Source organism: Phyllopteryx taeniolatus, chromosome 2 (assembly GCF_024500385.1).
Source record: "Phyllopteryx taeniolatus isolate TA_2022b chromosome 2, UOR_Ptae_1.2, whole genome shotgun sequence".
In the NCBI taxonomy this organism is placed as follows: domain Eukaryota; kingdom Metazoa; phylum Chordata; class Actinopteri; order Syngnathiformes; family Syngnathidae; genus Phyllopteryx; species Phyllopteryx taeniolatus.
Window position 1 is genome coordinate 12,874,482 of NC_084503.1, and position 27,656 is coordinate 12,902,137.

Consider the following 27,656-nt stretch of genomic DNA (forward strand, 5'->3'; position numbering starts at 1 on the left):
TTTTGTTATGTTTTTACTGCTAGTCTTGCTGGTGACCAGTACACATCTTTTCATAGCTGTCTTAATGCACCTTGCGGATTGCGTTTTTTTTCGCAGGGCACTTCCAGGCCCAGTGGAAGAAAGGGTTGTGTTAGGGTTGTGTCTTGGACAGTGACACTTCACCAGCAGAGATTCAAAGAAATTCAAACTACCAACCCTTTGGTTACTGGATGAACCACGCTACCAACTGAGCAACAACCACCCAGCAAGTGGCATGCTGCTGCTGCCGATGGTAGGTGGTGGCACTGGTGTTACTGTTCTCACCAGCAGCGTAACAGCAGCATGCGAGCTTTGCTGGGTGGCTATGGCTCTGTTGGTTGAACATATCTAATGATCAAAGGATTGGTGGTTCAAATCCCAGCTCAGACTGTCTGCTGTGATACTGCTAGATGTTGCTGCTGCCCTGCAGGTCACCAGCATGATCTTTTTACAGCAGGGTCAGCCTTCTTTTTGCAGATTCATAGCCTCCCTAACAGGGTCATCTTCCTCCTTCCTCATGACTTATGCGTAACCCCTCATTCTGATCTCCTTTACCTTCTCATTGATATCATACATTTGCCAGGACAGCCACTCTTGTTGGAGCTCTTTACTCTCAGCCATCAATGCCAAGTCATCTGCATACAGCAGTTCCCCCTCCATACCATCCCTATACTCTTCATTAATCACTTCCAGTACCATAATAATAAACATTTTTAAATTAAGAATTATTTGACAGTATCAATCAGAAATAATTTTTTTGATCTTTGTAAGGGCGGCATGGTGGACGACTGGTTAGAGCGTCAGCCTCACAGTTCTGAGGACCCGGGTTCAATCCCCGGCCCCGCCTGTGTGGAGTTTGCATGTTCTCCCTGTGCCTGCGTGGGTTTTCTCCGAGCACTCCGGTTTCCTCCCACATCCCAAAAACATGCATTAATTGGAGACACTAAATTGCCCGTAGGTGTGACTGTGAGTGCGAATGGTTGTTTGTTTGTATGTGCCCTGCGATTGGCTGGCAACCAGTTCAGGGTGTACCCCGCCTCCTGCCCGATGACAGCTGGGATAGGCTCCAGCACGCCCGCGACCCTATTGAGGAGAAGCGGCTCAGAAAATGGATGGATGGATCTTTGTAAGGGTGTTTGGAGGAATCAATCCACTGGCCCTTAGCAGAATTCATAACCACTCTTGCACAGTTGTAATGTTCACATCCATCCATCCAGCCATCCATCCACTTTCTTCCGCTTATCTGAGGTCGGCTCGCGGGGCAGTAGATTAAGCATGGAAGCCCAGACTTCTCTCTCCCCAGCCACTCCATCCAGCTCTTCCAGGGAGACCCCGAGGCGTTCCCAGACTAGCCGGTAGACACAGTCTCTCCAGCGTGTCCTGGGTCGTCCCCGGGGTCTCCTCCCATTGGGACATGCCCAGAACACCTCACCAGGGAGGCATCCAGGAGGCATCCTATTCAGATGCCCGAACCAGCTCATCTGGCTCCTCTAAATGCGTAGGAGCAGTGACTCTACTCTGAGCCCCTCCCGGATGACCGAGGTTCTCACCCTATCTTTAAGGGAGAGCCCAGGCACCCTGCGGAGGAAACTCATTTCGGCCGCTTGTATCCGGGATCTCGTTCTTTCAGTCATGACCCACAGCTCGTGACCATAGGTGAGGATAGGAATGTAGATCAACCAGTAAATTGAGAGCTTTGCCTTTCGGTTTAGCTCCTTATTCACCACAAAGGAATGATACAAAGTCTGCATCACTGCTGCACTGCAGCCTGTCGATTTTTTGTTCCATTCTTCCCTCACTCGTGAACAAGACCCCAAGATTCTTGAACTCTTCCTGCAGGATCTCATCCCTGACCCGGAGAGGGCACTCCACCCTTTTCCAACTGAGGAACATGGTCTCAGATTTCGAGGTGCTGATTTTCATCCCAACCGCTTCACAATGGGCTGTGAAGCGCACCAGTGAGAGTTGCAGATCACGGCTTGATGAAGCAACAGAACCACATCATCTGCAAAAAGCAGAGATGCAATACTCAGGCCACCAAACCGGACCCCCTCTACACCTAGGCTGCGCCTAGCAATTCTGTCCATAAAAGTTATGAACAGAATTGGTGACAAAGGGCAGCCTCAATTGGCGGAGTCCAACCCTTACCGGAAACAAATCCGACTTACTGCTCGCGATGCGGACCAAACTCTGACACTTGTCGTACAGGGACTGAACAGCCTGCATCAGGGGGTTCGGTATCCTATACTCCTGAAGCACCCCCCAGAGGACTACCCCAGTTACACGGTCGAACGCCTTCTCCTAGTCCACAAAACACATGTAGACCTGTGGGACGAACTCCCATGCCACCTCGAGGACCTTGCCGTTCCTCAATGTGCCAGCTCAGCAAGTCCGTACACCAGTTGACTAGCATGCATGTGATATGGTGCTCATTCACTTATAAGTTCGATAGAAACACTATAGATTTTAATTACTTGTGGTGGAATCACTTATAACAACACAGGTTATACTAACATATCAACTCACAGGTTCTTACAGGTATTTAAACACTAAAAAAGAATCCCACCGCACCGCTCGACAGTAGCACTGCCTTGCTCATTTTCCCACATCCTGTCCTGCCCTTTTCTGTCCTCTGTTTCTCTTGGTTAGTTATTGCATTTCCTCGCCCGGTGTAAATAAATAGGATTATACTATATTTATACTTTTAATTATTTCAGTAGGATCTTGTTGTTGACAGAGATGAGTTCAGCTTCCTCAGTAGATACAGTACATCCTGTGATGGCACTTCTTCAGGGTCACCTCTGTGCTGGAGAACCTCAGATGGTCCCCAGGTGTTTGTACAGTGGGTACGGAAAGTTTTCGGACCCCCTTAAATTTTTTACTCTTTGTAATATGGCAGCCATGTTTTTAAAAATCATTTAAGTTAATCCCCCCCTCATTAATGTACACACAGCACCCCATATTGTCAAAAAAAAAAAACTTAATTGTTGAAATTTTTGCAGATTTATTAAAAAATAAAAACTGAAATATCACAGCCATAAGTATTCATACCCTTTGCTGTGACACTCATATATTTAATTTGGGTGCTGTCCATTTCTTCTGCTCATCTTTAAGATGGTTCTACACCTTCTTTTGAGTCCACCTGTGTTTGATTATACTGATTGGACTTGATTACGAAAGCCACAAACCTGTCTATATAAGACCTTACAGCTCACAGTGCATGTCAGAGCAAATTAGAATCATGAGGTCAAAGGAAGCTCTCGTCCCAGTGTGAAATCAATACAGAAACAGCCTCAGATTCGGTCGTCGTCACCTAGCCCACTCTCCGAGCAGGAGAGGAGGGGGGAGGGGATAGGACAAGTGGCAGTGAAATAGGCCTACGTGTACTTTAACTAAATGCCAATGAGTAAAAATAAGTCGGGATTTAAACATTTCTACTGAGGTAGCAGCTCAAACATCTGTTCTCGAGCCTGCAGACTTCTTTCTGGCTCTCTGAGTCACCAAAAGTCCAGGGTTTTACGACCGTAGGTTTTGGGATGGAAAATATGGTACAACTAAGTCACCTAGATAAGAGGGTGGTAACCCGTGTAATATTTTATGAGTAAGTAACAGAACCTTAAAATCACATCTTAAATGGAACAGGAGTCAAAGCAAGTTGTACTAAGTGCAGGCTTTTAATACAAGACGTGGGAAGACCAGAGACCAGCACGTTACAATAATCGAGGCAAGACGTAATCAAATGCATGGACTATGATCTCTGCATCATTAGCGGATAGGATGGGCCGAATAAAAAACTGTTTTGTTAATATTCTTAATGTGCTTTTGGAAGGAGAGAGTTGAGTCAAATATAACATTGAGATTTGTTTGTCATATTGCATTGTTCTTGTCTTGCTTATTAATATCCATCCATCCATTTTCTGAGCCGCTTCTCCTCACTAGGGTCGCGGGCATGCTGGAGCCTATCCCAGCTGTCATCGGGCAGGAGGCGGGGTACACCCTGAACTGGTTGCCAGCCAATCGCAGGGCACATAGAAACAAACAACCATTCGCACTCACAGTCATCCCTACGGGCAATTTAGAGTCTCCAATTAATGCATGTTTTTGGGATGTGGGAGGAAACCGGAGTGCCCGGACAAAACCCACGCAGGCACGGGGAGAACATGCAAACTCCACACAGGCGGGGCCGGGGATTGAACCCCAGTCCTCAGAACTGTGAGGCTGACGCTCTAACCAGTCGGCCACCGCTTATTAATATACAAAGCCCAATTCCAATAAAGTTGGGACGTGTAAAACGTAAATAAAAAATAGAATCGTTTGCAAATCCTTTTCAACCTATATTCAATTGAAGACACTACAAAGACAAGATATTTAATGTTCAAACTGATAAAAGTTATTGTTTTTTTTGGCAAATATTCTCTCATTTTGAATTTGATGGTTGTAACAAGTTCCAAACAAGCTGGGGCAGAGGCAACAAAAGACTGGGAAAGTTGAGAAATGCTCAAAAATACCTGTTTGGAACATTCCACAGGTGAACAGGTTAACTGGAAACAGGTGAGTGTCATGACTGGGTTTCAAGGAGCATTCCCGAAAGGCTCAGTTCAGATTCACCACTGTGTGAACAACTAACTGCGTGAGCAAATAGTCCAACAGTTTAAGAACAACGTTTCTCAATGTAAAATTGCTAGAAATTTAGGGATTTTCTCATGGTCCATAATATTATCAAAAGATTCAGAGAATCTGGAGAAATCTCTGCATCAAAGCAGCAAGGCCAAAAACCAACAGTGAATTCTCGTGACCTTCAATCCCTCAGGCGGCACTGCATTGAAAATCGGCATCATTGTGTAAAAGATATTGCCACGTGAGCTCAGGAATACTTCAGAAAACCATTGTCATTGAACACAGTTTGTCGCTACATCTACAAATGCAAGATGAAACTCTACCATGCAAAGCGAAAGCCATACATCAACAACACCCAGAAATGCAGCAAGCTTCTCTGGGTCTGAGCTCATCTGAGATGGACTGACGCAAAGTGGAAAAGTGTGCTGTGGTCTGACTAGTCAACATTTCAAATGGTTTCTGGAAAGCATGGACGTCGTGTCCTTGTCGTTGCCATAGAGGAAAAGGACCATCCAGATTGTTAGCAGTGCAAAGTTGAAAAGCCAGCATCTGTGATAGTATGGGGGGTTGTTAGTGGCCATGACATGGGTAACCTGTACATCTGTGTGAAGGCACCATTAATGCTGAAAGGTACATACAGGTTTTGGTAAACATAGGCTGCCATGCAAGCAATGTCTTTTTCAGGGACAGCCCTGCTCATTTCAGCAAGACAATGCCAGGTGACAATGTGTGGCGCATTATAAAGCACAACATATGACAATGTTGACCCCAGACAGTTGAGCGACTGAAGTTGGACTTGAAACAAGAATGGGAAAGAATTCCACCTACAAAGCTTAGAAAATGTGTATCCTCAGTTTCCAAATGCATATTGAGTGTTGGTGGAAGGAAAGGTGATGTAACACAATGGTAAACATACCCCAGTTCCAGCTTTTTTGGAACATGTTACAGGCATCAAATTCAAAATGAGTGAATATTTGCAAAATAACAATCAAGTTGATCAGTTTGAACATTAAATATCTTGTCTTTGTAGTGTATTCAATTGAATATGATTTGGAAATCGTTGTATTGATTTATTTAGGTTTTATACAATGTCCCAACTTCATTGAAATTGTGGTTTGTAAATACATATCTGAAAAATTTAGATGCTGCAATCTTCCCCTCACACAAATGTCATGGGTGTCAACAAACATCAAACTCTTCTAGAAACATAAAAAAGTAACTAAATAGAATGTATTTCTTGATATTGACAAAATCGAAAACAGCTCCAGTACAACTACATCATTCCTTTTGACAGACAGGGACTACATTCATTTTTCAACAAAGATGATGAAAGACCTTTAGCGAATAAAGACATGTTGAAGAAATATGCAGTTAATATTAAAAGTTGAGATGTTGCAAACTTCCCCTCATACAAATATATCATGGATGAAAACAAACATCAAACATCATTCATCATTCCTTTTGACAGACAGAGACTATGTTCATTTTTCAACAAAGATGAAAAAACTTTAGCGAATAATGACATAAAAACAGATCATATTAAAAGTAATTCCAACTGCCATGAAAGAGGTCTGTTCTGGAGCTGCAACAGATGAAAGAGGAAATATTGATGTTAGACACTGGCCAGGGTCATACACCTCCAAGGTCACATTCAAGAATATTTTAATCCATCCATTTTCTAAAGTGCTTTTCCTCATTAGGGAGGCAAGTGAGCTGGATCTTATTGCAGCAGACTATGGACGAGAGGTGAGGTACACTCACTCCCAAATGTTTGACCAGTCGCAGGGGACATAGACATCGACATCATCATTCACACTCACATTCACACCTATGGACAATTTAGCACGGGGAGAACATACAAGCTCCACAAAGGAGGGCCTGATTCGAGATTAAAACCCAGGACCTTTCGACTTTGAGGCAGAGGTGCTAACTACTAAATCTGAGGCGTGTTTTGAGGATGCATCTTACCACTTGAGGTGATGGTGACTGCTTCAACTGTAGTAGCAATTGCAGGACCTTCATTTTGTCCTGCTGCATCTGTGACGACACTTGTAGATGGAACTGGTGTGGTTGCCACAAGACTAACAGGTCCCGACCTGACGGTGAAGGTCTTGCTCAACATAATGGTAGCCGCTCTATTTACCAAGCCCTTGTTGCACTGAGTCGCGCACGTCTGAGAGGGAAGGAAGGGGATGCACAAATCGACCTCACACTCGGCATACATCTGTGTGACACGATAGAAAAGGGTATGGGTCAGGGGAGAGGTGGGATCTCAACATTTTTAAAATAAATTACCTTAGGCTCTATTGTAAAACATTCATTTATAAATATTCAGTGTTGGTATATATTTATAATTGATACAATAACAGGATAAATCTAAGTGCATACTTCTTCCAATTCCTTTTTTATTTAAAATGCAATTGTTTTTATTGAATAGTTCATTTTTTCATAAAATAAAGAATACAATACATCGAGCTTGATGAGACTCAAGCTAATGTTATTGGTTAATGCTGTTTCTAAACAAAACAAAAAACAAAAACAAACAAAAAAAAACATGAAAAAAAACCCCTGAAGTTTGATTAACTTCATCTGAATTTTATTTTTTTTGTCCTGTTTGGTCAAGCAGAAAGGAAGCTATGTATCCCTTTTTTGCCGGAACAGTTTTACTGTGTCACATTGGACTTTTTAAGCTGCCACTGTGGTTTCTTTGTATTCTGATGGATATTTATTGAGATTTACAGTCGTTCAGTCGAACAGAACAAAGTTTTTAAAGGGAACAGAAAAAAAACAAAGGAGAGAGAGTGAAAAGGTATCTAAGTAATAGAGGAAAAGAAGACAAAAGACAAAGCTCTAGCTGTAAACACGATGAGGAAAGTAAAGCATTATATAACTTCTACAATGACACATTGGATTCAAGTGTTTTATGAGGCAGTAGTGCTACACTATGTGAGGGAAGGACAGGACAATATAGGACAGGACAGGAACAGGAGGGGAAGCATGCAGGACAGGGGTCGTGGACCTGGCTGTACAACTGAGTGTGGTGGGAGTGGCTTTGTAAATTATAAACATCTGTAGGACCAGAGTGTAAGTGAGGGGATACCCAAGAAATTCTCATAGTTATAACTTATTTGTCCCAATGAGTGAGTGGCCCCACACCCAGCGAATAAGTCCCAGGGGTGTGTGTCTGCAGACACATGCAAGTTAATTGACACTGTTTTGCATGCAGAATAACCATCAGAAGTGTCCTGTAATTGCTGTGCCTGCACCGCGGGGGCTGAGGAACCCACCCCACCCAATCGAGAGGTGGGGTCGAGTCCACCTGAGAGTGGCCCGGTGGACGGGATACCTCCCACGCCAAGGGATCCAGGGTTGTCCACCAGCCACACCGAGGTGCCCCGGGCCGCAGGAACCCAACGCCATCTGCCCGGAGAGAAGAGGAGGAAGCAGGCCCGATGAGCGACAGGGGGGCCCCAACACTCTCCACCAGCAGTCGGAACCGGGGACCAAGGCTGGCACCACCTGAGCACCCACGGAACATGGGCGAATCGACCACCAATGCACGCCGGGTGGCCCGCCAGGTAATCCCCCACCACTCACCCCACCCTCCCCTCAGAGGTCGGGAAGGAGTAAAGAAAGTCCTACCCCCACAGACACCGGGACCGCAAGCACAGGGTCAGGAAGGGGAGATCCCCAATCCACGCACGTGTCCTTTCATCATGCAAATCGGTCTAAAGCAATGACCTATGGGGTCCCTCAAGGGTCAGTTCTTGGACCGCTCCTGTTCAGCCTGTATATGCTACCCTTGGGTCAAATTCTTTAGAATTTTAATTTTGACTATCATAGCTATGCAGAAGACACACAATTATTATGTCTAGCAGTGTCCCCAGATGACTATAGTTCAATTGAGGTGTTGTGTCACTGTCTAAATCTGAGCCACAACCTTCTTCAATTAAACCACAACAAAACAGAGATAATTGTTTTTGGCAATAAAGAAAAGCAGATTGCTGCTACTAAATACCTGAGTGACTCAAGTCAAAGACCAAATCTGATACTGATAGATTCCGACCTGACTTTCAACAGTTATAACAAATCAATTACTAAAAGTGCCTTCTACCATCTGAAGAACATATCCAGAGTGAAGGCTTGCACATGCCAAGCAGACCAGGAGAAGCTCATCCATGCTTTTATCTCAAAAGTAGACTTTGCTATTGTAATGGTCTTCTGACTGGACTCCCCCAAAAGAGCATTAAAGAGCTGCAGCTCATTCAGAATTCTGCAGCTCGGGTTCTGACCAAAACAAAGAGGTCAGAGCATATTACTCCAATTCTAAAGTCTCTACTCTGGCTTCTAGTCAGCTTTAGAATGGATTCTAAAGTTCTGCTCCTGGTCTATAAATAATTAAATGGTTTAGGTCCTGAATCCATGAAAGAAATGCGAATGAAATATAAACCAAGTAGGGCTTGGAGATCACAGACTCAGGTCAAATACTGTAGCACAGCACAGAGTCCAAAGCACACATGGTGAAGCAGCATTTAGTTATTATGCTGCACACAAATGGAATAAGTTGTCAAAAGAAGTGATATGAGCCCCAAGTGTGAATGTTTTTAAGTCCAGGTTAAAAACTCTTTTTTTTAGCTTTTCAGAGCATTTCCACTTTAAAATGATATTTCTTGCACTGTAGGCTGTTTTAATTGTACTTTTATCTTTCTCTTTGTTTTAAAGAGAAAAAGGAAATAAAGTAAGAAATAAAAATAAAGTCACAACAACAAAGAATACAAAAGTTTACTTTTAAATTTACAGTATAGTATTGTTATTGTGAAATGGCACTCTACCCAGGCAGAGGAATCAATGATCTAGATTCAGCATGTTGAAGAAGGGTGGCCAGTTTGAGCTGTTTAATTATGTAGTAGATTTTTTTTGGTTCCGCAGATATTTTTTTTCATGCAATACGCTTCCGTAATGATGAGATTTAACCAGTGATTAATATTAAGATTGTTTAATTTTCCAGTTTAATAAAATTGTTTTCTTAGCGGGCGCTAACACAACAAGAATTGATTGTGAATATTTATTTGGGAAGTCGATTATGATTATGTCACCAAGTATGCACAATCTTGGGGAAAGTGGAATCCTGCAGTTCAAAATATATGAGACTTTCTGCATAACCAAAGTCCAAAAGCATTGAATTGGTGTGCATTCCCATATAGCATGACAATAGGTGTCTGGGGTATTTTTTGTGCATTGCGTGCATATGTTACATGAACAGAAGCCCATTTTATGCATAGTGTATTGAGTAAAGTGTGTTCTATGGACCACTTTATATTGTATACATTTTTATTTTTTGTCATCCTAAACGTATTATTACATATCTGTATCCACTAGTTGTGGTGAGCAGACAGAGAAAGGGCTTCCTCCCATTTAGTGATTAGTAAGTGCATTGATTTAGTGCATGACATTAATTTATAAACTTTTGAGATTTTATTCCTTTGTGGGAGAAGCTTCACTATTTGCTTAACAAACTGGCAGTTCAAGGGTAACCTGAAGTGTTGGTATTCTTTTATTTATTGCTGATTTTCATTTATTGTATTGAATGAATTTTCCACCTATTATTTGAAATTCTTAGAACAGTTCATAACGTGTCATAAAAATAGTATTGTTAAATAGTTGTTGTAGGTGGTGTATTCCAAGTTGTTCCCATATGTGAAAATTAAGGGGTATGTTGTTAATTTCGAAATCTGGATTGTGCCAGATTGGGGAGAGCATACTGGGAGTTAATTGAGATTCTGTAGCTTCGAGACTTTTCCACCAAGCCGTTAAGGTGAATGCGATTATTGGGTTCTTATGACATTTAAGATTTGTAGAAAAAAATGGGAGTTTTGAGAGTTTGATGTTGTTGCAGTCAATCTGTTCCAATTCTAGCCAAGAATGATGCTCCTCATTTGATGAGGTATTGTAATTGGTTGGCTAAATAATAGTGTTTAAAGTTGAGAGACATAATTATTAAATTTAATAGACGTCTGACATTATTTGTGGAACTTCTACCTTTAATGAAACCGTCATCTCAAAAGTTAATACAATTCACTATATTTTGATGCTCAGATGGAATGGCAACTGCGAGTAAAGTATTATTAAATGGCTCAAAGTCATGAGTACATTATTCATGCAGACATACCAAAAATTAGGGGTGTAACCATTAATTAATTATATCGATGTATAAGTCGATTTGTGCTTGGCTAGTTAGCTTTCCAGATGACTAAAATCGTTTAAAAAGGTAATCTATCAATTGTATCAACACTCGGATATAGTGCAATGTATTTACACACAACAAACTTTATATGGAGGGGTATATGTGTTTTAATTTCAACAAACATGTTTGTAATTCCTTTGACTTGCCATATTTTTCAGTTAGCACACATCTGTTAGCATCCCCCAATGCTAACTACTTCTTCCACACCGCAAAATGTTCTCTTTTTTCCCCGCATCCCGAAATCTAGACATTCCTCTCCATAATGCCCCTAGTGGGTGAACCGAGACACCACAGTATGAATGTGTGTGTGTGTGTGTGTGTGTGTGTGTGTGTGTGTGTTATGGCACTTTATTGATAAAGACGTTGGCCTGTCTGATAACTGGCAGATGAGAATGTTATAAATAAGGTCGTTTAAAAGGGAAAAAAAACGTACAGGTTTTTTCCAATACAGAAAACCACATTCCCCCCCCCCCCCAAAAAAAAACAATATAGGTCAAGAGCGTTTCTATATCTACACAGCATATGCTTAAAGAACAGAAAGAAAAAGTGCAGCTGAAAAACAAGTACAGACCGTATTTTCTACCAGGTTGGTCACATCAAGGCGATAGATTCTTGCATTGCTTGTTGCTCTAATCTCTTTTGTTGTGTTGACAGCTGTGCATCTGAAAAGATAAATCGTGACAGAATTTATAGGAAATGTTTCATATCAGCACCCCACACAGATACACACAATTTATCAAGTACTGAATGTGTTAACTGTACTGTATGAAATATTGCGTGTGACCATAACAAAGATCATCAAAGTTTTCCCTAACCAGACACGGTGGATCAATGGCGAGTTGTGGAACTTGGTTAGGAGCAAGGGAATGCGATGATGTCTTTTAACAGGGGCAACACCAGGAACGTGGCAGGGGATCAAATAACTTACCAGCTACAAGGACAGCAGCACGACACCCAACAGTGTACCTCATCGGAAACCCTGAACCAGTTCTTCACCCGCTTTGACCTACACCTATCCTGTCCTTCTGGAGCGGGACGACGCCCACATGCATCTGCAGCAGCACCAGGTATGAGCCAAACTACCAATGGCAGAAATTGGCATGTGCGAAGTGCGCAACCGCATGCCAACCCCCAATTAATCAAATGTTATTTTAAGTTGTCGCTCACGTAGCATTTGGACCAGCACTGAACGTTGTAAACCTACTCTACTCTCATCCTGAACACAGAGACGCCTCAGGGGTCTGTCCTCAACCCTCTCCTCTACTTTCGACTTATATATGACTGTTATACCATTCACCCCAAAAACACCATCATCAAATTTGCTGATGGCACCACCCTTGTGGAACTGATAAGGGACAACGATGAGTCAGCCTACTGGGAGGAGGTCTGCCATCTGGTATGAAATCAACAACCTGGACCACAATACAGCCAAGAGAAAGGAGATGATCATGGACGCTCAGAAATCAAAGAGCACTAACCACACCGCTCTCTATATGTATGGAGGGATGGTGGAGAGGGTGGAAAGCTGCAAAGTTCTTGGAGTCCACATCTCGGCAGATCTCACCTGGTCGACCAACATCTCCCATCAGGTGAAGAAAGCATGTCAAAGAGTGGACTTCCTCGGGAAACTACACAAAGCCCAGCTCCCCCAACACCTGCTGATAAACTTTTATAAATCCACCATGGAGAGCCTCCTGTGAAGGACAGGAGGGACCTGCAACAGGTGGTGAAAACAGCAGAGTGGGATATTTGGATGCACACGACTCACCCTCAGGGATACCTACACTGACATAATTCTAAGGAAAGCCTGTGGAATCATAAAGGACTCCTCCCACCCCGGACTCTCACTTTTCTCTCCACTTTGATCTTGAAAACGCCACAGGACATTAAAGTCTAGAGCAGGTGTGTCAAACTCATTTTTCACGCTGTAGTCACCGTTTCCCCGAGAGGGCCGTTGACTGTGAAACCATATAAATGTTTTGTCACCTCATAATATTATTACATACACACAACAAATTGATGGATACCTAGTTTTGAAATCCGAAGTCAAGGATAATAGTTTGTTCAACTATTGTTCAAGTTACTGTAAGCAGAAAATGGTTGCAATATCTCAACGATACCGTTTATTATATATGAGAATTTGAGAAAGAATCATCAAAGTTCACACAGATCATTTGCTTTCGCGGGCCACATAAAATGACTTGTCGGCCAGATTTGGCCTCTGGGCCTTGAGTTTGACACCAGTGGTCTAGATCACATACAGTATACAGTAATATGGTCATCCTCCCTAATGTGAAGAATTTTTAGTTCTGTAAATAAGTGTCTTTTGATAGTTGTTTGCTTATATTTCTTTTTGTTTTTTTACATCAATGCTGCAAATTGTGAGATGCCTAACTAATATTGTTCATGCGACAATGACAAAGTTCTATTCTATTCTATTCTATTAAGTTATAGTTGATTGAAGTCAGGTTACTGACCCGTTGTCCATAATGATGAGGCTTTCAGCAAAGTTTTCACTGGCAGACTCCACACAACGTTTGACACTAAGCTCAGCTCGCTTCAGAGTGGTGTTGGAAAGCAAATGGAGGTCCAGCTCTTTGATCCTGGACCCCAGCCCCCCTTGGAGAGCACGGATATGACGCACTGGTGCTGAATCCCGCCGCATTGGTCCTGGCATAAGACCAAGGGGTCTGAATTGTGGATGGTATGTATATTCTGCAAACGGTCCCTCCCCTGGCAAGTGAAATTCTAGCCAAACATCGGAATTAAAAAAGACTGTTACGGGCACAGTGACGTTGAAATTTGGGCCCCTGGCTTGGACTGCAGGGATGCGGCAGGCCAATGGGAGGATGAGGGAGGGCTGACGTGTGATCATGGAGTAAGGACGGACACTTTTCAAGGTGTTGGTGAAAACCAGCTCTCTGCCAGCGTGCTGGAAAACAGGAGAGGATGAGGATGTCTCTGGTTCGAAACTCAACAGAATAAAGTGAGATAGAATAAAAAGTAAAAAAATGAACCACTTCAGCCTATTACCACAGTTTTGGTCCCACAGCCATCTAACGCAACGTGTGCAGTGAGATGAGTGTCGTTGAAGGTCACAGGACATGTGGGGCTGTTGAGCTGCAGCTCAGTCAGGTTGATGTTGCTCAGTGAGCCAAGAGGAAGGACCAGTGTCATCGCTGTCTTATTACAAATCAATTCTGGAGGCAGACAACACCACATTCTTAGGCTCACTCACAAACAAATGGCAGCATTACAACAATTCAACCCAAAAAAAAAAAAGGGGGGGCGGGGGGGCGGGGGAATTCTCATAACCTGTTCCATTAGGAAGAATCCTCACTTCTCCTGGAATGATGAAGAGAAGCAAGTTTCAATATACATTGATATACTGTAAATAAAAATAAGATAAAAATAATTGCCTTACTTTGGTACAGCCACACACATCGAGGCTCGGACTGAAAACTGGACAGATGTGCAGATGAGATCCCTCTTATTAATCATGCAATGAACTGGCCGCTGACCGATTGTTTCAGTGTTTCTACGCTTCACTAGTATGTTTGTGTGTATATAGTGTGTTTACATCTATCACTCTTTATAGACTTCTGTTCAAATTAAGCAGAATGTATCTGATTGACATAAATATATTGTGTAAGATCCATCCCACACTCAACTGTGTTGTTCAGACTTCTTTTTTTAAAATATAATTCAATATAATTATTATAATATTATTGCTGGACAAACATTAATATAGTACACATACTATATTGCGTGTTGTGATAACATTTATTTTTTTATCAAAATTTTATAGATAAGTCATACGTGCAAACACTATCTAGTAGGACATGGTCAGAATACATCGTTTAAGGAAGGAACTTGGTCTTCCTTCTCTCCCTGCTGGTGCGCACCAGTGAATTGTCACTCATCAGTGAAGTTTACTTACCTCATGGAATTGGCAACAAAACAGATAGGAAAAAGATGGGTGAGAGTGTTTTCCCCACGGACCCAGGACATGGAAAGTTGTGACAGGGCACCAGTTGAAGCGAAGCCATACTTAATGAGCCCAGGTTGGCCGACAACTGCTATTTCTGAAACACTGCAAGAATCGTGGGGACCATTGTGAAATTATTTTCCTGTGATTGCATTGCTGCTCAAACAACACAAACAATGTGTAACCCAATAAGATTTTTCATATGCGCCATCAATGACATTGAACAGATGAAGTGCTTTGTCAAAATGTCGTAGATAACCCCCCACCCCCACCACCACCACCCACTGTGTCATATTGTGCATAGCTATAAGGGTGAGTGAGGCCTTTGACAGGCCTTGACAGAGAAGATTCTGACCTTTAGGCCTTCTTTTGACTGAAAGATTCTGACAATGACATTTTAAGACCTTGCTTGTAGACAATCTAAAATGGCTGCTTTGGGACAACTGTATAAATGATGTTTCTCTTTCATGGTTCACAAACTATGTCACTGCCTTTGAAGCGCAATACATTATCGGTGTTTCTCTACCTTTGAGCCAAAGCATATATTTTACATCAGAAAGACCTCACAGCACACCACAAAAAAAACCACCACACCATATTGTCATTTTTCACCTCACTTGACATGTCACTATGTAATACAATGTGACGCAATTGAGAATTTCCAAAATTTACGATATATAATGGATGTTTTCTCTTTCTTTCCATATATATAAAAAACTAAATTTACCAAGGCCATCAGAAAGGGCCGTTAGTGAGCACCCCTGTTTAAAAATGAAGATTGTTTTTACCACAATATAAATTCATTATTCATCTCTTTAATGTAATAATGCTAGATTTTGTTTGAGTAATATAGAGTTTATCTCCCAAAGGCTTCGTCATTTTGGGGTTTTCGGGAAACAATGCATCCGCATGGCTTGTCCAGCATGAGTGGAACAGCTTACGGCTACACAACCAATCACTTTGCCATAAAATTGCCAAAGATCCACTTCCATCCATCCATTTTCAACGCCGCTTATCCTGGTTAGGGTCGCGGGACGCTGGAGCCTATACCAGCTGACTTCGGGTGAAAGGCGGACTACGCCCTGAACTGGTCGCCAGTCAGTCGCAGGGCATATATAAACACGGACAACCATTCGCACTCACATTCACGCCGTCACTGAGTGATAACTGAACCCACGCTGCCTGCACCAAAGTCAGGTGAGTGTACCACTACACCATCAGTGACCATAATATCCACTTAAAAAAGCCAAAAACTGTCTGAGGCTAATGCAATGGGAAAAGAAAAAAACATGGCGTCCATAAACCATGTGGCATGGTGCTAATCAATGCGGAGCAGTGCAGTGAGTTCAAAGAGTGTCCAGACTTTGTTTTCTATGGGTTTGCATGGGTTAATTGGACCTTGTTTTGCCTGCCTGTCACTACCGAGTGATGGGCCGAACAATTCATCCATCCATTTTCAATGCAGCCTATCTTGTGTCAAGTTTGTTTGCGGGTTGCTGGAGCCTATCCCAGCTGATTTCGGGCAAAAGAGTGACCACACGCTAAAGAGGGTGCCAGTCATTTGCAGGGCATACTGTATATACGGGACAACCATTCACACCATCACTGAGTGGGAACTGAACCCACGCTGCCTGCACCACTACACTGCAACAGCGGTTGGTAATCAGTACATTACTTGATACAATATATATTTTTAGCCCTACATATAAACTGACAAAAGTAAGGGACTTCAACGTGGAAGGAAATATTGAACTGGCTCCCCTTTACAAGGACGGTGTAAGAGATTCCGCTGTTCTAGGATTGTAGTGTGTCATCTGGCATTGAGCACTTTGGCAGAAAACAGCCTTTCGCATATTTTAACAACAAAGCCGGAATAATTGTATTATGCAAAATGTGTTGTTAATATGACAAATTTAGCAATGATATTAAACTATGGAAAATTAGTAGTGTATGGAATGTATTGATAAAGAACTGTGTAGAAATAAAAAGACTTCCCCATTCAGTGGTATGTTGCACTGCTGTGGACCTCTGATGCAAAAAATAAAATTTGCAAATAAAACAGAAATAAGGATTGTAAAAGGCATACCCCTCTTTTCGGGAAATGAATTCAGCCTCAAATTTCACCTCCTCGAATGGCAGGACATGAAATGTTGTACGCTCTTTGGGGGTCTTTCCTGTCGCCACAGGCTCATCTGTACAGCTGGAATATGACTGCTCCACTGGAGGTGAATAGAAGCACACTACTTACAGTACACTATATATAAAACGGGTATATGGACAACAAAAGTAGCCAAGAGATGTGTCTTAATAGCGTTCTCTGTATAAACAGAAAGACAAACTGGACTAAAATAAGCCACAGTCACAGCATTAACACAGCCCTGAAACAGGCTAAAAAATGTCTTGTAAATTCGACACACCGCAGAAAAGAGCAACGTTAACAAGCCAGACAATGAATGGATGTTTTGTTGCCCTAAGTATGTATGTATCCCTTCTGAAAAGATGGACGACCTTGGGATGGAAAAGCTCAGCGCGTGGAATTGCACTGAATGGTAAGGAAACCCATTTCGGCCAGGAAAAGAAAAAAGAAAACAAAAACCTATAGGCGAAGCCCGTTCCCCATGGTGTTTTTATTTATTTATTTATTTCTATATGGGAGAAGACATTTTCCGCCAGTGGATTTCTTCCTTTTTTAAATTCAATGAATGATTGAATTTATTTACTTTTGGCCTGTTCGGCTGTTAGTCCAAGCAGAATGGAGGATCTGCATCTCTTTCATGCCGGAACAGTTTTACTGTTTAACAGTGGGGTTTCTTAGTATTATAATGGATATTTATTGAGAATCAGAGTCGATCAGATCAAACAAGATGAGAAAAGTCAATCCTTATATATCTAGAACAATGACACATTAGATACGAGCGTTTTGCAATTTTGTTATATGAAATATGAACGTAATACTGCGTTCTTGACAGTATAACTGCCAACTGTCATCATTCAAACTTTCTGACCGCAGCCCTCCACACACCTCGTGAATAAAAAAATGACCTTTCTGTTTCCATTTTAGGCTTTGTAATCTGAAATTGCACAGGGGAAAACAGGTGAAATACAGTATACTAAAAACGACTGACACATATTTATTATATATTACATTGCGTCAGTTACAGATCTACTATTTTTGGAAACGACAATGACAAAATACTTGTGACAGACCTACATGTTATATCAACTTCCTTTTTACTTTCTGTTTTCTTCTTCAGCCTGGAACAAAGCTGGTGCAGTGCCTGGCCACAGCAACCACAGGGTATCACTTCATTCTTTTGCTTGGGGGGCTGTCTTAGAGCACCCATCCCTTTTGGGCACGGTTGATGGGTTTCCATGTACCCAGGTTTGGGAGTTCATTTAGACTGTCATCTTTCACATGCCAGGAAGTGCATCAAATGTTAAGTGATCTCAACTTGCTGTGATGTAAGGATGAACTCATCGTTATGTATGTATTTGAAAGTTCATGCTCACATGTCCTTTGCAGATGAAATAAAACAATGGACGATATTTTCTTGTTTGGTTTAATAATTTAATAGCTATTTTATTCAATATGTTATTAATGCTAACTCGAAAATACTTTTCCAGAAGAAACAGTGTGACCTTGCTACAGTACGTGCGATGATGTTTAGACCGGCGTGACGTCACAGAGGGAGCCAGGAAAGTTGGAGTTAATTTAGAAACAAAACACGAAAATGACATTTTCAACACTGCCAATCCTGGTTAGGGTCGCAGGGCGCTGGAGCCTATCCCAGCAGACTTTGGGGCGAAAGGCGGACTACACCCAGAACTGGTCGCCAGTCAGTCGCAGGGCACATATAGACACGGACAACCATTCGTACTCACATTCACACAAGTCACTGAGTGGGAACTGAACCCACGCTGCCCACACCAAAGTCAGGTGATCCACCGTGCCGCTCCCAAATAACCCATTTTGGGTAATTTTTAACACAGCAGTTTTGAGGATGTATATTGTTCTCAGTCTTTGCCCATGTTTTCAACACTTCAAACATATTTCATGTATTTGGAAACAAAACAAGGATTTACGTTTTGGGGCACTTTAAGATTTACTGTATCTCCAAAGTAACAATCAATTCTGTTTTCAGACTCACCAGAGAGAGACAGCTGCACAGGCACGGAGCTGATGGGTTGGCTCTCACGGACTTGGCCCACTTTGGGGGTAGGGATGTAGTCCTCTGCCATCAGGTAGATGGAATACTGCCCAACTGGTGCGTTTCCAGTGAATGCCAACATGCATGCATCCTAGCGAATTGGAGATATGGTGTACAGCGGTTGAAAAAGACAGATGACCAACGTTGACCATGTTTAGTCACCTCATGAAAATCGCTGTATTGTATCCCACTATCGCACTATACTATATCCCATCCTATATAAGACTTTACTGTCTGTATACTTTGTATACCGTACTGGGCTGTAACAGAGTAACTTTGAATTATGGTATTAACACTTAGAGCTGTACATATACTATACAGGGTGTTCAGAAAGTCACTATCAGGAACGTACTGGGTCCAAAATTCAGCCCGCGAATTAAGATGGAGAGGCTCCTAGTGCGGATAACGGAAGACCCAATCGTTTTTGTTTCTCCTGCCTTGCAATGAAGCCCTGAATACCAACCAATGAGCATTGACCATGATTTTAGGTCTCATCATTTTTGCTGTATACACTGCATAATAATAATAATCATCATAACAAGAGTTATGTTCTTAATACACAAAGGCAATCCATCCATCCTTCCATCCATCCACCCACACACACACACATGCATACTCTGCTGGAGGGTTTATGCTTTTTTTATATCAGAGTAATCCCCCTCATTTGTTCACATATCAAATTATATGTACTGTAAGTATCCCTTAATTGCTTAAAGTATAAATCACAAAGTCAGGTCGCAGAGACCTGATCATTTTCTGATGGTGAGCAACAACAAGAATCAATGATGCTTGCAATACATAAGGACTGAAGTATTTAACTATTTTGTATACCAAATCATTTGCATAACAAATGCATGGTCTGCTGGGTCTAATATTTTGCCATTTTCCAACTGTGCCCACTTGTAGTTGTGCTGCTGGATCCTTCCTCCCCTGAAAAGATCTGTCAGCTTTGCACATTTTGGTTCACGTCTGGTGTGGTGGTAGGGGGGCGAAGACGACCCGCTTCGGGGTTGTCTGCTGCTGAACAACAATTGCTGGTCGCACCGCACTTAGCAAAACAGCAAGGGTCCGACAAAGTCACGAATCCTAAACATGCTGCAGCTTGCAGGCTATAATCTATACCGGTACTCTGGCCGGTGGCCGGTGGCCGGGACACTCGGCTTGGCTCGTGCACGGCTTTGTTGACATAAGGCTACCTTATAAGTCGTCTTGTATTTGTTGAATATCATATATATATCATCTTCCATACCGCTTCTCCTCACTAGGAGGCTATCCCAGCTATCATCGGGCAGGAGGCGTGGTACACCCTGAAGTGGTCGCCAGCCAATCGCAGGACACATATAAACAAACAATCATTCGCACTCACATTCACACCTACGGACAACGGAGTCGTCAATTAACCTACCGTGCATGTTTTTGGGATGTGGGAGGAAACCGGAGTACCCGGAGAAAACCCACGCAGGCACGGGGAGAACATGCAATCTCCACACAGGCGGGGCCGGGATTTGAACCCCGGTCCTCAGAACTGTGAGGCTGATGTGCTAACCAGTCGGCCACCGTGCTGCCATTTGTTGAATACTAAGCTGCAATTATGTTTTGTTAAAAGTGTATTGGAAATTATATAGGAATTATCCTATTAAAAAAAGATGGTTGGGCAGGTCGACCTGGAATGGAGCGACCGTCCGGGAGTTGTCCAGAAATTCCCAATTGCCAACCCGCCCTTGGTCACTGTGCACATTTTTATTAACAACTACACTATGTTTCAATATAGAATACATTTGTACCTACAGGTATGTAAGTGCTCGGTGCCGAGACCCATACAGAGCTGCATACTATACTTTATTTCTTGTTTCAGACATAGAATAAATATACAGTACTGCGTAAAAGCTTTCAGTCACCTATATATTTTATTGTATTAGCAATGTTACAACTACCATATACTGTATGCAATAACTGGACTGTCACTCAGCAGAGCCCAAAACCAACACCAAGGCCAAACTGTTAGCATGAGTAAATCAAATCAAATAAACAATAATAATAAAGTGAATTGCATAGTTTGTTTACTTGTGTGTTGTAATGTTAATGCCAGACTCTCAATAGAGGGAAAATAAAGTATCTTTATCCACTTATCAGGTATTCACCAAAATTGAATGGCCTCTTCCTTGGCCCATTCAACCAACTCTCTACAAACACTTATGGTCATTTCTTTGTATTTTTTGGTATAATCCTGAAAACTATCAGACAAAGTATCTGAACGACTATTTTGTTCAAATAATACACTCTTATTTAAGGTAATTAAAACAACAAAAATAGTGGCGGACTGTACATTAATCCTTTTTTCATCTCGGAAAATGTGTGCTGGGTTTAAGATTTAAGTCACACTGACCTTGTGCAACTCTATAAAAGAGTGTGGAGTACAGTCGAGACACTCCCCTTGTTCTTCCATAGCGAAACGGCATCGCACCTTGTCTCCATCCAGGTCTTTCACTGACAGTTGGATGCGGTGAGGGCAGTTCTCACGTGCCCTGCTCCCATAAGTCAAAAGCATGTCATTGCAATATTCACAAATACAGTATTGCAAGTAACGTAGAAAAGTTTCATTTGAGATTATCACTTAAAACAGGTACGTCAGGTACTTTTAGCGCCATTCCTGATGCGTGTGTGTGTGTGTATACACATTACCTTATTGGAGGAGGCAGTGCAACATAAGCAGGGTGATTGAATTTCCCATTGTTTGCACGTGCATGTGGCCCCGCCTTCATTAATATGTGAAATGTGGTTCTGGAGCTAAAAGGAAAAAGCCAGACTCAAAGTGGTGAAAATGTCAATAACAACAATTAAAATATAGGAACATATAAGATAGCATTCTTATTCATGCTATTATACTACAAAGAAAAAGGCGGCAACAATTTGAATCAACTGAATGAGGTCTCGTTCGTACTTCAAACGGATGGTGCTATTGTAGTGACTGGGGACCACTTGCTCCCACTGACGAACACACCAGCCTGAGTCGGGTTTTATGCCACTGAAGGGGAAGTACGCTTTGTGAAGTGTACAGTTGACCCCTTCGGTACACAGGCCAGATAATGGGGGGCATGGATTGGATGCAATTACAGTAAAATGAGCTCTCACCTGCAAACATTAGAAGAGAACAAATGTCAGCTTTCCCCAAGTATTTGTGTGTTCATTTAGCTTGAAGTCAGTGATTTTCTGTATTCAAGAACTGTATGAAGCATTCCCCAAAGGTTTATATATTCAGTGTAATTGATTTATTAGAACAGAAAAACACACACACACACACACTAAACTGCATAAATGATTCCCTAAAAACTGTGGAAGGGGGAAAAAAAAATCATATATTTTTTTGTGTGGATCCATATGACAGTGACAGATTGATAATACATGACCCTAAATTATAGACCATTGGCAAAGGACTGCATGCTACTGAATTCCATTCTAGTCAAGTGTGGCTATGGAAGTTGAGGCTGTCTTGTAAATTTTGATCAAAGAAAAATCAAACAAAGAGGTATTTCCAGATGAAAAGTCCGAGATTGAAATACAGATATAGGATCCTCCAAAGTTCAACCAATAACCATCCATCCATCCATTTTCCGTACCGCTTCTCCTCACTAGGGTCGCGGGGGTGCTGTAGCCTATCCCAGCTATCTTCGGGCGAGAGGCGGGGTACACCCCTAACTGGTCGCCAACCAATTGGAGGGCACATATAAACAAACAACCATTCGCACTCACATGCACACCTATTGGCAATTTAGAGTCTTCAATCAACCTACCATGCATGTTTTTGGGATATGGGAGGAAACCGGAGTGCCCGGAGAAAACCCATGCAGGCACGGGGAGAACATGCAGGCTCCACACAGGCGGGGCCAGGATTTGAACCCCGGTCTTCAGAACTGTGAGGCAGATGTGCTAACCAGTCTTTCACCGTACCAGTTCAACCAATACGTTCTACAAAAATATACTTCAAAAGTAAAAATAAAACTCTTCAAAACTTCTCTTCAAACAGTACAACAGTGCGATCAAAAGTTTTTTCCCCTTTCTCAAATTATTAGTTTTTAAATTTTTTTTTTGCATAGTTTTATCATCAAAGAAATCTATCAGACAGATAACCCAAGTAAACATAACATTCAGTTTTTAAATGATTTTATGAGCATAGTTTAAATAGTATAGAATAGTTAAAAAAAATAAAAATACCCAATACGAAGCTACCTGACCATGTGTGAAAAAAGAATTCCCCCCCTTTTTCAATCAGGAATTAACTGTGGTGAGCGAGCGAATCAAATTAAAAAAAAAAAAAAAATCTGAGTTTATTTTGACTGACCACACTCAAACCTGATTACCTCCAGACCTGTTCAACTCACTTAAAGGACCAAGCTAATCTTGTGAACATTGGCATTTGTTCCATAGTTCTCGACTTTCAAATGTCGTCTGCAGATAAAAAAATCCACCAAGATAGACTCAGTTGTAATTTTAGTTTTGTTTTCTGAGGAAATATTTGATTTTCAGACAGATTTTGGCCTACCCACATTTTGGACGTGTCAGCCTGTCACAGATTGACATCAGGTGTAGAAGGCGAGGACATGTCCTCGTTGAACTACTTTGTATTCTGCGGTGTATTTTTTGCTATTATTGAAAGTATGAATGTTGAATTTAGACAATAAAGAGTGAAAATAGTGATAGTGAAACACTTTAATAGACTGGCTTTTTAAATGCCTCATTGAGGAAAGAAGACAGCCATGTCATCCCACATGAGGTAGGTGCTTGCAGATTAATTTCGGCATATATAAACGGGTTTTCTCAGCTCAATTTTGTATTGATTGCATCACAAATGCCTTTAAGATGACACAGGGATTTCTGTAGGGTTCGTGGTGGCCTTTTGTGACCATTGACATTGTGTGACAGAGGCAGACTTTGTTGGGCACTGCTTGCAGACTTGATATGCAAGGCTGGACTTTGAAAGGGGTGGATGGTCATTGTGACATGTTGGAACCACTTCAATCAATGACCGCATAATAAATGAGCATATTAAAATAGCGATTGAAGACAATTTCGCGGTGCTATAGCTGTTGTGCTCATGAGAGAGCGAGAGAACGAGTGCAATGGTATGTGATTGCTTGGCCTGAGCTGCTATTGAGGCGTCTCCCGGCCAAAAGCTTAAAGTGACTGTGGATCATAATGGCCCATATTTCACTAACAAGTTGATTTTATGTATTTATTGCTCAAGAAAGGGAAACTGGCAGTCATTGCCAATATTATACATTTTATGATGTAAAAGTGTGAGCCAGGAAGGATTCTTAACTTGCCACTATGCTACAGAAAACGTTTTAATTTAGAATTCGGATCAGCCTTGGTTGAATTGAAATACTGTCATTTTTTGGGGGAAAAAGAGTTGTACAAGATGGCATAACCATCAGCATAATAAGAAGGCCAATTCATGGCTGAATAGCAGCTACAGCCTACATAAAGTTAGAGAAAATGTTGCCCACCGATTGCCCTCCATCACTTTGCAGGGGCACAGCATGGACTGTGAGCCCCAGGGAAGAGGCCTCACAGGCTGGCCCTATCCAGAGGAGAGCCAGGCTCTGCACCACGATTGCCAATGTCAGTCTGTCAACCATCTCAGCTCCTTATTCATACAGCATTTTGAGACCTTTGGAAAACAGAAAGAGCAGATGTTTTACCAGTCAGAATCCATTACTGGATGATACAGGAAAGGAGGCACAAAGACGTCAAAGCAAAACATTCATTCATTCATCTTCCGTTCCGCTTACCCGCACAAGGGTCACGGGCGTGATGGAGCCTGTTGCAGCAATCTTCGGGCGAGAGGGGGAGTACACCCTGGACTGGTCGCCAGCCAATCGCAGGGCACATAGAAACAAAGAACCATTTGCGCACACATTCACACCTAAGGGCAATTTAGAGTCTTCAATTAACCTACCCTGCATGTTTTTGGGATGTGGGAGGGAACCGGAGTGCCCGGAGAAAACCCACGCAGGCCCGGGGAGAACATGCAAACTCCACACAGGCGGGGCCGGGATTTGAACCCCGGTCCTCAGAACTGGGAGGCAGATGTGCTAACCAGTCGTCCACTGTGCCGCCCAAAGGAAAACATATTTCAATACTTTGTCAACCCAATTTCAACAGCGCAAGGGTGCTCTGGAGCACCGCCAGAGACCCAGAAAAGTGGCAGCACATCACCCAAACAGGGTTCGCCTCAAACCCGGATTGGGTTAGGCACTGACAACAATGACGACAGGATGATTTAAAGGGGTAGCTAACATTTTGAAAAAAGGTTGTCATTTAACCGGATAAGTGGTGTGACAATTCTCCTGAAAAATGCACAAGAAATTATAGTGTGGTGATGAAAGACAAGACTAGAAGGCAGGAACCGGTACTTCTGGAACTCAGGCGCTATGTATGCAATTTCTCACGTCATCAAATAACCACCGTATGACGGTACAAAATTGTGCAAAATGTAGCAGACCGAGAGTTTTGTGCTACGTGAGGAGAAGCACATAGGAGCTTGTTCAGTTGTGTCTATTGATGTGAATTCTGAAACTCAACAGGTTCTGAGTGCTATGTGCTAGCATTGCCACCAGGGTTAGAGCACGAAGATTAAATTATATGTGATATGAATGAAAGTCAATGTCACCTGAGTGATTGTTGATCCCTTAAATGGTTAAAACAAAACAAAAAATCCACTCTCTATACAGCTTATTCTCATTAGGGTTGTAGGTAATCGAAAGCATATCCCAGTTTACTTGGGGCGAGAGGCGGAGAACGAACTGGACTGGTCACTAGTCAGTCTCAAGGGCAGATGAGAAAACCTCTGAATTGTGAGGTAGATGTGGTAACCACTCATTCACCGTACAGTATTGGTTCAAAAAAAGGGGGAAAAAAGATGGAGATTGTCCCTCTTTGGGACATTGATTCACTCTAAATGAGCAAATTACACTCCTTGAAGTCTCGGCGCCCCTTTGCACAATGGTCGTTGCACCGGACTATTGCAATATTAGTCATTCGAACTGCTCTAAGTGCTAGAGGACTCTGCATCTTTTTGCACAATTGTCGGAAAAAAAATATGTACCGGCATTACCAGATAACTAGCAACCCTTTACTGCTCAGTGAGTGTTTTTTTTTTTTATCAATGTCTTTATGTCTCAAAAGTGTTCTCTGTCAATTGACTGTCTGTTGTCGTACTAGAGCAGCTCCGACTACCGGAGACAAATTCCTTGTGTGTTATTTGGACATACTTGGCAAATAAAGATGATTCTGATTCTGATTACAATTGCCCTGTGATAAGACAACCGATTGATGATCCCCTGGACAGGATAAGTCGTAGAGAAAGCGAATGGCTGGATGGTATAAAAGCATAAAAGTGTCTCATATTGAGTGTTTTCAACTCACATAATAAGTCAATAGCATACTTTATGAGGTGGTGGTTAAAGTGGAGTCTTTTGGAAGTAAGAGATGAAGAGGAACTTGCCCATCTTGTAGATGCGTGACAAGTTGGTATTTTGTTACATTCGTCAAGCAGCCCAAAGCACACATATAACAAATAGCAGTAAAACAGGTAACTAAGGAGCTGTTAAAAAGGCATTTAAGAGTGTAAGCCACCCTTTTAGCAGCTGGATGTGTGTTGGACCTCTGCCCGTGATTTTGCCAATAATGTGTTGTTGTTCAATAGGTATATGTAGATTTAAAACCTCCCCATAACAGAGTTCAATAAATGTTGTTAAACTGGTTTGAGCTATTTCAAACTGAGAGATTAATTATGGAATAATTGTATTGTGTCAATTTATCATTACAGGGAAAGTGAAATAAAGCAAATTGTGTTCAATTACTGCATAATATTAGTTACACATATTACAACCCCAATTCCAATGTTGTTGAATGTAGTTAAAAGAAAAGGTGATGTAACACAGTGGCAAACATGACCCTGTCCATCTTTTTTGGAACGTGTTGCAGCCATACAATTCTAACTTAATGATTATTTGCTAAAAACAATCAAGTTTATCAGTTTGAACATTAAATATCTTGTCTTTGTAGTGCATTCAATTAACTATAGGTTGAACATGATTTGCAAATCATTGTATTCTGTTTATGTTTATGTTTAACACAACGTCCCAACTTCATTGGAATTGGGGTTGTACTTGTTTATTGTTTTTATTCTTTTTTCAAAGGAATCTAGCAATGCTCTATTTAGATTATACTTGCAATATTTTACTTATCTCAAAAACAACTATGCCTCCCACTGGAATCTCCACAAAATCAGGAACTATAATCAACAGCAGGCCAATTGATTTAATAAGTTAAATAAATCATTACCTTTCATAAGCTTCAACGTTGCACGTCATGAAGTCTCACCTGGCATCAGTGAAGAAGTAAACACTCTTTCTATATCGGTCTTAACAAAAGGCGGAGTTAAGCAAAAATTTGGGTCGATAGAGAATGAAGTTAAACAGGCTGGACCATATGCAATCAAAGAGGCATGACAAAGGGTGCATGTCAGGGGGGAGCGCTTACAAAACTGATAACCTGAAGTTGATGCAGTGTGAGTCTG

At 41.9% G+C, this 27,656-nt stretch overlaps 1 protein-coding gene across 2 annotated transcripts; it reads right to left on the reverse strand.

Annotated features, from left to right (window-relative positions):
• Positions 1 to 3,669: 3,669 nt before the first annotated feature.
• On the reverse strand, positions 3,670 to 27,556 carry LOC133471658 (uncharacterized). 2 transcript variants are annotated; one of them, XM_061761406.1, is made up of 15 exons: positions 27,422 to 27,556; positions 24,580 to 24,743; positions 22,017 to 22,207; positions 21,758 to 21,862; positions 21,462 to 21,600; positions 19,016 to 19,166; positions 16,954 to 17,086; positions 14,820 to 14,972; positions 14,304 to 14,341; positions 14,195 to 14,224; positions 13,913 to 14,079; positions 13,357 to 13,811; positions 11,451 to 11,541; positions 6,604 to 6,859; positions 3,670 to 6,217 (listed from the first exon to the last, which is right to left on the reverse strand). In XM_061761406.1, exons 2-15 carry the CDS (start codon positions 24,709 to 24,711, stop codon positions 6,144 to 6,146), a joined length of 2,115 nt encoding a protein of 704 aa, XP_061617390.1. In that variant the 5' UTR covers positions 24,712 to 24,743; positions 27,422 to 27,556; the 3' UTR covers positions 3,670 to 6,143. The 2 variants fall into 2 exon arrangements, 1 of the variants encoding a protein (XP_061617390.1); XR_009786295.1 differs by lacking the exon at positions 3,670 to 6,217 and having other exon boundaries at positions 6,721 to 6,859; positions 13,662 to 13,811.
• Between the last annotated feature and the right edge of the window lie 100 nt (positions 27,557 to 27,656).

Bases quoted from the DNA above. Each gene is read 5' to 3' on its own strand.
- LOC133471658 (XM_061761406.1), bottom strand. From the start codon at position 24,711: ATGGTTGACAGACTGACATTGGCAATCGTGGTGCAGAGCCTGGCTCTC. The intron at 14,225-14,303 runs GTAAGGCAATTA...TCATCATTCCAG, and splicing joins ATGTGTGTGGCTGTACCAAA to GAGAAGTGAGGATTCTTCCT. The intron at 11,542-13,356 runs GTCAGTAACCTG...TTATCTTTTCAG, and splicing joins CTCATCATTATGGACAACGG to ATGCACAGCTGTCAACACAA.